This window comes from Cynoglossus semilaevis, chromosome 5, assembly GCF_000523025.1.
Source record: "Cynoglossus semilaevis isolate Cse_v1.0 chromosome 5, Cse_v1.0, whole genome shotgun sequence".
Classification (NCBI taxonomy): Eukaryota; Metazoa; Chordata; class Actinopteri; order Pleuronectiformes; family Cynoglossidae; genus Cynoglossus; species Cynoglossus semilaevis.
The window spans coordinates 2,033,093-2,043,743 of record NC_024311.1 but is presented as its reverse complement, the minus strand read 5'-3'; the positions used below and the strand labels follow the sequence as shown (position 1 = coordinate 2,043,743).

At 41.0% G+C, this 10,651-nt stretch overlaps 1 protein-coding gene across 1 annotated transcript in view; it reads right to left on the bottom strand.

The window, feature by feature from the left end:
• Window positions 1-3,580, bottom strand: part of pcdh17 (protocadherin 17) — a 58,025-nt gene extending 54,445 nt beyond the window's left edge. The window contains exons 1-2 of the mRNA XM_008309915.3: window positions 3,221-3,580; window positions 3-2,525 (exon numbers count right to left, since the gene is read on the bottom strand). Of these exons, the coding sequence (XP_008308137.1) occupies window positions 3-2,219 (2,217 nt within the window). The 5' untranslated portion in view covers window positions 2,220-2,525; window positions 3,221-3,580. The remainder of the gene's footprint in view (window positions 1-2; window positions 2,526-3,220) is intronic.
• Between the last annotated feature and the right edge of the window lie 7,071 nt (window positions 3,581-10,651).

The window sequence follows — 10,651 nt, the reverse complement described above, 5'->3', positions numbered from 1 at the left end:
TTAATCTTCTTCTTCTTGCCTTTTCCCAGCTGAGGGTGCGAGTACTCTGCAATGCGACAGTTATAGGTACGGATCTCCTTGTTTTCCCGCTTGCACTTGATGGCTATGGTGACCATGGCAGCCAGTAGAATGATGGACACGATGCTTAGAGTTACAATAAGAGGAAGAGACATGTCCCAGTTGTGATTGTCTTTCGTGCGTGGCAGTCCGTCGGGAGGACGTCCATTGGATGCCTTGATGATGAGCCTGGCAGCAGCTGTGAGTGTTGGCTTGCCATGGTCTGACACTCTGATAATCAGCTCCACCATGGGGCTGACATCGTCCCAAAATGGGTGGGCAGTTCGCACCTCCCCAGTCACTGGATCAATTTCAAAGAGGTGGTCCTCATTACCATCCGAGATCTCATATGTGAGCCTCCCACTCTCACCATAGTCATTATCCACGGCCCTCACTGTGGTGACAATGTAGCCAACACCAACATTACGGGGCACATGAATTTCAGCGGTGTCGTTTTGGAGCAGTGGCAGCACAATGACAGGGATGTTATCGTTGACATCTAGAACGCTGATGCGAACCGTAGCGTTGCTCTCCAAGTGTGGAGATCCTGCATCTTTTGCGAGAACTTTAAAGTCGAAATATTTGATTTGCTCATAATTAAACGACCTCACCGCGTAAATAGCTCCATTTGCAGCATTGACATTCACATAGGTGTTCACGTCGCCTCCACTCACATTAGAGTTGATTATGCTATAATACACTGTGCCATTCTGGCCCAAGTCTGGGTCGTGGGCCAGAACTGACCCTAGGTACTCTCCTGGGATATTGTTCTCAGGTGTCTGAAGGAGGTAAACGGCCTTGGTGAAGCGGGGAACATTGTCGTTCTCATCAAGAATTTTTACAGTGAAGGATTTTGTAGAGTTTAGAGGAGGAATGCCATTATCTTTGGCGACAATAGTGACATTGTACTCATCCTGAATCTCTCTATCCAAGGGCCTGTCTGTCACCACCGTATAAAAGTTATCATAGTTCTCCTCAAGTTTAAAGGGAACATTACCCAGCACTCTGCATTGAAGCTGCCCATTTCTGCCTGAGTCCTTGTCTGTGACACGCACCAGAGCAATGACAGTGCCTGGAGGTGCAGCCTCACTGATGGCTCCCTGTCTCACAGACACAAAGCCTATAGATGGCCAGTTATCATTCCTGTCAAGCACTTTAACGGTGACTTTACAATGACCTGGGATTGAATTGGGACCTAGATCCTTTGCCTGAATGTCAATCTCAATAACTGGGCTCTCTTCGTAGTCAATTTCGCCCTGAATCTTTATGACCCCTGTTCTGGAATCTATGGAGAAGAGCTCATGGATTCTCTCTGGGGCATAGCCACTAAAAGAATAGACTACTTGTCCATTGTTACCCTCATCAGGGTCTGTGGCGTTCAAATCGATGAGAACTTTACCAGGTGGGGAATTTTCAGGTATTTCTACAACGTACGACGGCTGATCAAACACTGGGCTGTTATCATTGGAATCAATTACTTTAACATTTATCTGCATGGTTCCTGACCGAGGGTACTCCCCCCCATCAGTGGCTGATAAAATTAAGGTGTGATGGCTTCGTTCTTCTCGGTCCAACGGTCGTTGAATAACTAGTTCAGGGAATTTTGTTCCATCCCCTCGAGACTTAACCTCCAAGGAAAATAGATTGTAGTCGTCTCTTGTTATTTGATAGGTTTTCAGGCCATTTTCTCCTACATCTGGGTCATGTGCGCTGGTCAGGGGAAAGCGCGTTCCTGGCACAGCGTTTTCAGAGATGTCGATATCTATCTGATCAGAAGGGAAAGTGGGGGAGTTGTCATTGATGTCCTGAATATCTATTTTGATCATGCAGATTTCTTTGTCATTGGCAAACACCTCCATGGAGAGTTGGCACTTGGGGCTTTTCTTGCACAATGTTTCCCTGTCAATTCGCTGCTTGGTGTAGAGCAGACCACTCTGGGGGTCCACGTCAATTAGATGTGGGGCTGAGTTCTCAAGCACCCTAAAGTTGGCTTTCTTACCCTGTCCTCCCTGACCGGTTTGCTCAAGTCCGAGTCTGGCATCTTTGGCTATGTTCCCAATCACTGTCCCTGGACCCTGTTCCTCCGGGACAGAGTAATTCAAGTTTTTCAAAGTCAGGGCTTGAGCCCATAAAAGAAGGAAAAAGAAAATAGAAAGATACATTGCCTCCACCTGCAAGAGGCTGGTATTTAATGCTTTTAGTGTTTCTTTGACTTGTTGATAGTTTGTTCAAATTTGGTGTTGGTATTATTTAGTAGCAGAAATATACTTCTGTTCATCATGTAAGACAGTGGCATTTGTCTTTGAAAATTGTCTCCGCTCCGTCTCCTTTTCTTCCCCCTGCCTCTAGAGCAATCTGTGGTGTCGAGGACCTAATTTATATTCAGCTGAGCGCCCAGACTCATCTGAGCAGTAATAGCGATCCAGTCTCCAAACAGAATGGTCCTTGTAAGTGTTCACTCATACTACCTGAGAAAGGCAACAGGGGGAAAAAAAGAGAAATGTCTATTAAAATATATAAACCAATAAATTAATCACCTCAGTAAAAACCGAGCTACATTAGGAATTCTACTGGGTTGAAATCAGATCCAGCACTGAGCTGAAAATCAAACAATGCTCATGTGTAATTCATCCCCACATGTATGTGCAGAGGTGGGGGATGCTTGTCAATTAGTTAACCTTGGGAAGACACTGGGCGCAGCTAAGACACACGGCGAAAGAACGACCGCCCTTGGAGCTTATACTCTACAGATGTTTTTTATACAAACACAAACGATCCGTTTTCGATTCAAACCCACTATACGTTTCACGACCTGCCCTCGACCCGCTAATGACCCTTTCACGCCACATAAGGATGTGACTGGAATTGTAATCGGCCAACTTTGATCTTAACAGTACGCCAACTATGCAAACGAAATAAATACAAGACAAAAAATGCACAGCCGGGTGTATAATAACAATGACATCTGCAGAGTTTGTCAATTTAAATAAACTATAATAAATTAACAACAGCGCGCTGTCAGCCTCCACACAGCTGTTTAATGTTCATAACGGTCTCTGCAACATTGAAAGAATCTGTTGCATCCGCACGAACGGTTTGTGGATTAAGAAAAAAAACGAGCAACAGTCGATTTGATGAAGGCTGATTCGGGAATAAAACTTACCCGAGGAAAATGCCGTAGCCACGGTCGTAAAAAAAATACTTGTCTTCAGCAATTAAAGCAGTCCAGTTACAGTCGGGGTGGAGGAGAGTTTCTTTTCACCAGCACTTGTGTAGGTTCCACCCGTGTCCTTCTCCTTCTCCCACTCTCGCTGTTGAACAGGAGGGAGAAAAATCCACAAGCTCCGGGCGCACACACACGCACACAAGCTACAGTGCAGCGAAGCGAAAATAAATAAGGAGGGGGAAAAAGTGCTCCAGAAAAGTATGACTGTAATGTCAATGAGCCGAAGTCCTCTCTGCTGTGTGATTAGGATGCAGCGGCTTGTCTTCTGCGTGCGTTGACTCACCGCGGTGCAGCAACAAAAACGGTTGGGTCAAACACTGTCGGAAAATGTTTTTTTTTTCTTTAGAATGAGGGAAAAGAGGGGTAGGAGCCACACTTGAAGTGAAGGATGGTAGATCCAAGTATAAATAATATGAATAAGAAAAAAAAATTAATCAAAATAAATCATTGCCAAACGTGTGTGAATGACAGTTTCCAGTAAAAAAAAAAGGCATTTTGTCCTTGTCTTGTCCGCTGTCCCTACGTCACGGAACAAGTCCATAAAGACACTGAGTAGCTGATGCTCAACAACGACGCCGCATCTTGGCACCAGTGCGTATGGATCTGTCAGATTACCTTCAACAGTCACGCACGGACACAGCCGTTCTTTAGTATTTCACGCACGTCAGTACAGCAGCCCTGAGCACATTGGAGCGCTTCCTCTCACTGTCTGAACTCCGGACACCGCATGGTGCATTAAACATTGTCGCTGCTGCTCCGGTAGCCAATCGACGCGAGGAGGAGGGACAAGGAGGAGGGATTTGAAAAGCGCTGTGGACCCAGGCCGCAGCTGATTGGTGGGTTCGACCTCACCGGCTGTGTTTTTTTCAAATATTACACTTCATTGTTGTTTACAAAAACGGAAACGGTGCCGTTGAATGTGACCCGACAGAACTGTGTGTGTACGTGTGTGGAGGTAGACTGCAGGGGGGATAAGGGTGTGGGGGAGTTGTAATGGTTCAAAAAATTTCAGTTAGGACATTTTTAAAGCAGACACGAGGATTTAAAGACGGAGGAAACAGTCAATAAAAAGAAATAAAGATATTATATTGCTGCCATAACTAACATTTTAATGGTCCAATATTTAGGACATTAAGTATATTAAATAAAATGATGAAGTGATGTATTTAAACCATCAAACTAAAGACCCAGGGGTTTGCTGTATAGACTGTAGTATTATACAGTATTTATACTAAACTATTTATTTTCTATTTTTATTGAAAATCAAAGACTGATGTAGTCAGGGTGACAGCAGTGGGCTTTACCTCATTTGAGTGTGAGAGCCCTGATCTAACGGAAGCTTGAAATGCATTACAGTACACCCTATTGGAAGTAGGGATGTCTGATATTAACTTTTTGCCGATATTCGATATGCCGATATTTTCTCCGATTCCGATATTAACCAATACTGATATATGCAGCGGTTTGCCCCCCAAAACTGAGCTAAACATCTCAGGACCCTACCAGCGATTCCAGCATATTTGGCAAAACCCAGGTACAGTGATCCCTTGCTATAACGCGGTTTACTTTTCACGGTTTCGCTACTTCACGGATTTGCATCGTGCATTGTGTTCTGCATTCTGATTGGCTAAAAAGTCACTCCGCTTCTTCTCTACCTGTGCGCCAATAACGTTGCGGTTTAATATGTACACGTACGTAAAACAGCTTGCCAAATTGACATTACGTACGTGCAAATTCTCTTGCAATTTCGAGTTTATCAAACCCCATAATGTCGACAAAACGCTCTGGACCGGCAAAAGTACCTGCGGTAGGGACCAAAAGGCAGCGGAAGATGCTGTCTATCGGTGATAAAGTAAAACTATTGGACATGCTAAATGAAGGTAAAAGCTATGCGGCTGTAGGTCGGCATTATGGAATTAATGAATCTTCCGTTCGTTCCATAAAGAAGGAAGAAAAAAACATAAGGAAGACAGCAGCAATAAGTTTTAATAAGGATTCAAAAAGGGTTGCAACTGCCCGCAACAAGACCAGGTAATTTGTATTTTTTTCATAATCATTTTTAATTTTCTCCCGTTCACGGTGGGCGGTGCTAATCTCCGCAATTTGAAGCCTTCTGTTCACGTTGATGATTAAAATTATTATTTGACAGTACATTACAGAAGTTATTTGTTGAAACGTTTCTAAAGTACTTTTATTTTACTTTATTTGTGAAACAAATGGTTGAGACTGTAAAATGGTTTGTTCGTTCTTTCTCTTCTTTTTCTGAGTATTTAATTGTAAAAAAAAGATTTCTACTTCACGGATTTTGCCTATCACGGGTTCTTTTTGGAACGTAACCCCCGCGAAAAACAAGGGTTTACTGTATTGCATTATCTGGTTTTCATTATTGGAGGAAGAAGCAATAACGAATCTTACCCATATTACATATTTTGCTAATATCGGGTCAGGCCGATATTATCGGACATCCCCAATTACAAGCATAGTGTACAAGTTCTTAGGGGTCTTTTCCAAAGAGGCTGTCTTACTGTTTTATCATAAAGTACTTTCAACAAGGCCAAATACTGTATCTGCTGACAACATGAAGAAAAAAGGAAGAAAAACCACAACCAACTGACTGCATTATAGAAAAGGATCTGGAACAGTGAATAATCCACATTTGTCGGTTAGTGCAGGTTTTGACACTTCTTCTCTCCACAAGCCTCTCACCTAATGACTTTATAAAAGTAAACTATTGAACTTGTTAGATGATTACACGCTATAAATTAACAAGTGGTGAACAGGAAGCAACATGTCTTCTCTATTTCCAACAGACCTAATGAGGTATTATCAGGTGTTGATGTATTAATGCCTGGAGTGACAATGATTTCCCGCCTTTGTACTGAAAAAAAAAAAAAAAATTAGACTTTAGCTTAAAACTATAGAAAAGAAAAATATATGAGCTATAAACAGCACTTGTTTTCCATGGCAGCACAGGAGTAGTTGCTAAAGACATCGATTGTCAAACAAAGCTGCCTTGATCAGTTGCAATAATACCTATGAAAAAGGAATTCTGTTTTTCAAATATGCAATGAAAGCAACAGTTTCTGCTTTTATATTTTTTTTTTTATATTTTTTTATATTTTTTATATTACTTTTTATATATTTTTTTTAAGTACATGTATAATTATTAGTATAGTTACAGAGAATGTAATTTGTAAACATCTTTGCATCCGCATAACCGAGATTCGGAGAAGTATACACTGCATCAAAGTCTAACAAGAAAAATAATTAAATCTTATAATCAGTTCAAATTATGGTTTAAGTCATAACACCAAAAAATGTGTCCATTAGTCGCAGGTGAACCACGGTGCTTTGACATCCATCTGCTCTGGCTGACTGGTCACAAAGATGTCAGGAGGAGCACAGTTACTTTATGTTGTGTTTTGCTAAACTAATAGCAACTGTTTGTTAACATGTCAGAGCTACTAGGTTGTCAGCTACAAGACCTGATTCGAGGTATTATTACAGCAAATGTTGATGTGTTCAGACGCAAGGGGTGTCAAACTCAAATTCACAGTGGGCCAAAATTAAAAACTGGTATGAAGTCGTGGGACAAACATAATATTTATTGAAGAATTGACGGCAATTGTGCATATTTTCCCTTCTCTCCCCATACTGTACTTAATGTAGATTTTTTTTTTGTCAATTAGAAACAAGCTTCAGTATTGTGTAAACATTGAATCTGGAACAACCAAAGCTTAATAATATAAACATTTGAGAAATTAAATTTAATATAAAACACATCAGTGGTATTTGTTCCACGGTTAGATAGATAGATAGATAGATAGGTAGGTAGGTAGATAGATAGATAGATAGGTAGGTAGGTAGGTAGATAGATAGATAGATAGCTGGCTGGATGGATGGATGGATGGTTGGATGGATGGATGGATAAATGGATGGATGGATGGATGGCTGGATGGATGGCTGGATGGATGGATGGATGGCTGGATGGATGGCTGGATGGATGGCTGGATGGATGGATGGATGGATAGATGGATGGATGGATGGATGCATGGATGATAGATGGATGGATAGATAGATAGATAGATCGATAGATAGATGGATGGATGGATGGATAAATGGATGGATGGATGGATGGCTGGATGGATGGCTGGATGGATGGCTGGATGGATGGATGGATGGATAGATAGATAGATAGATCTAACTCGATGACAAGATCAAAAGTTTAGCAACTGTTATTAATCAAAAGGTGGACTGTAAGCACATAAACAGCGCCCTAGTATTGTCAAAGGTTATGTCCTTCCTTGGTTTTTGTTTTTTCAGCATGTCAGCTTTCTTCATTTTAATCTTGTAGCCAAACCATGTACATGGGCTTTAACCTCCCTGACTTTGCCGCTGACCTTTTTTTGACAAGAGAGAATGACAACAGCGCAAGAATCATTAGACAGTCAGATGGCATCTGAGGTTCATCATGAAACAGCAGGTTTGATATTCTAATGTCAAGACGCTGATAAGTGATGAAGGTAAATGTCACAGTCCTCTGTTCATCATGCATACTGTGTGTGTGTGTGTGTGTGTGTGTGTGTATTAATTTCAGTGCATTTCCAGAATTATAGGACAAATTGCTGACGGCTCTGTCATGAACCAGATCTGTTGGGGACAGAGGTGTGTGCGGAAAATAATTAGAACATAACTCACTCTGCACTTGTGTGAAGTTGAATGAACCATTTGGTCAAAAACACATTATTTCCACCAGACCTTTGTGCCAGTTTGACCAAATACCATGTTTGTTTGTTTTCCTTTCCATCTATGGATTTCTACACAGGGAACTTAAACAATGCCTGCAAAACAACCTGCCTTCATGAAATGTCACCAGTGCTGCCAGAGATAAACGCAGCCATTAGCAGCTTTCTTCATTAGCCCAATTAAATGGCCTTCAGGAAATGAACTGACAGAAAGTGTATTCGGAATGGGCTACTGGTGAACAGCTGCATTAAAACCCTATTTGGTAAATTAAATTTCAGTCTAATGGCAAAGCTCTTTTCTTCAGGTGGTAATAACAGGGAGGAGGCCTCGTTCTGCCTTGACTTCTCAACCCATTTTTTAGACTTTCTTGTAATCTTTCACCTGCCTCTTTTACCTGACTTATGCTCCCCTCATTCTACTCCTTGATGACGGAACTAGCTGTACGTGCGCAGACACAAATGGAACCGAGACAGACACAATCACAATTCATTCAGTTTAATTTTTTATTGTAACAACTTGAAAGGCACAGTTGATATATGTGCATGAATATTTATTTGCTTGTGCTGGGCGGAAACTATATCTGACATCGAAAACCTCAGTGGGATGGAGCTTACTGCCAACCACATTTGTAAGAAAAAAATAATATCTGTGACACAAGGTAGATAAAAAAGCATGGAGTAATAATATTTACTGTCCTCCCTTTGACATTGACACATTTAAGTGTTGCACGAAGAGGTGTAATCAAGGTTCATACTCTTGAGTTCCACACTCAGAAGTTTGGATGGGTTTTAAACAGGCGTGGGCAAACTTTTGACTCGCGGGCCACAATCGTCCTAAAATTGAACAGAGGGGCCGGGTCAGGAGCAGATAGATGGAGCGTCCGTGTGAACTAAGATAAATGACATGAAAAGTCATGCATAAAGGCGATATTGCTGAAAAAGCTTTTATCATTTTCTACGGCATCTATTGGAAAAACGTGGGTATTGCAGGTAAAAGGCAGAAGCATAATGATAATATAAATAAATTATATAATTTGGAAAAATTTGGCAGGCTGGATTAGAAGTCCGAACGGGCCGCATTCGGCCCCCGGGCCTTAGTTTGCCCATGCCTGGTTTAGAAGGTTTTAATTTTTTCCTTTTGTAGAATGGACATTTATATATTTGTTAAAATATTTATTCAGTTATTGACATTGAAGGGACGTCAACTTTTGGCTCTAGTGACCCTTCACCTCAGTTTTATAACACAGGTGTTTAATGTTTATTTTATTTATGTTGATTTATTTTCAAATTTTCCAAGTCCAAAAGGACACTTATTCAACAAGTCAAAGTAATGAGGGTTGAAGGGGCGGTAAGGAGAGGTGGGGGGGTATGGGTCGATGTACATGAACGCAACATTTTTTTCCAGGGAGTGAAAGGACTATTCATTGTACCACAGTATAGCCACAACATATATAAGCCATAATACTGTCATAGTCTAAAGATGAAGAAGATGTCCTTTGAGTTTAAAACAACTCCAAAAATACATGTTAAAATAAAAGAATATTAATTCCCATTAAGGCATACGTTCATCAAATTGAAGAAAAACAACACCTTGAAAAGAATGTAAAATAAATATATCAGGAGGAAGGTAATAAAAACCACAATTAAGAAAAAGGAAAACACCATCCAGTCAAGGGGTTAGCTCATAGCGGGGTTAGCAAGTAGCAGATAACGTGGCCACTGCTTCATGATTTTAAGTTGCGACTACTGTAATTTACGGACTATAAGCCGCTACTTACTACGCTATGATCCCTGCGGCTTAAACAATGATGTGGCTAATTTCATACTACTAGCGACCAATGACTGTGTGTTATACTAGTAACGTATGTCCTGTATGTCTGTGTGTGAATGGCTGATAATAAAGACCCCAACTTCCCTGTTTCTGTTTACCTCTGCTGCGGACAAGCGCAAAGTGAAGGGAGTTAGCCCCAGAGCTAATGTTAGCTTTAGCCCTGGAGCAGATCACTAAGTCTCCCCTTTGCATTCTATCTACCGTCGGAGCTCCGAAGCAAGAAAGAAGTGTAGTGCAACTAGCTGTGTTACAGGTACTGTTCGGGAAAAAAAAAATTATTAAAAGTGAAAAGAAAATTTTTCTGTGTAAATACCCCATGTTACAATGTGGACACCTGGGGCTTATAGAGAAGTGCATATATGTAAAATTATTTTCTCTTCTCAAATTTAGTGGGTGCGGCTTATAGTCATATTTTCGAGGTGTTACCCTGGAATTGCCTGATCACCCAGAAAAGGATAAGAGACACATGTAGTGTTGCTAAATTAGCTTCTCCAAACATCTTCAGCCTTTGAATGATAGATAGTTTTTATATACTGTAAAAAAAAATATATTTTATGTGTGTCACATTTGTGTTTAAAACTCAAGTCAGGTGTCTTGTCCTGCAAAGATAGTGTGACAGCTCATGTTAAACATGCCTCAATGTCAGTGTGAGAGATGCTGACTATAGAGATAAGTACAGTACTGATGAGAATGGTCAGGCGCTACAGTGTGAACAATGAGAATCTATATGTTCTCCAAGCACACGCTCTTTTTGTGTCACCGTTATCTGTCTTGTCTTGTTGACTGCAACTC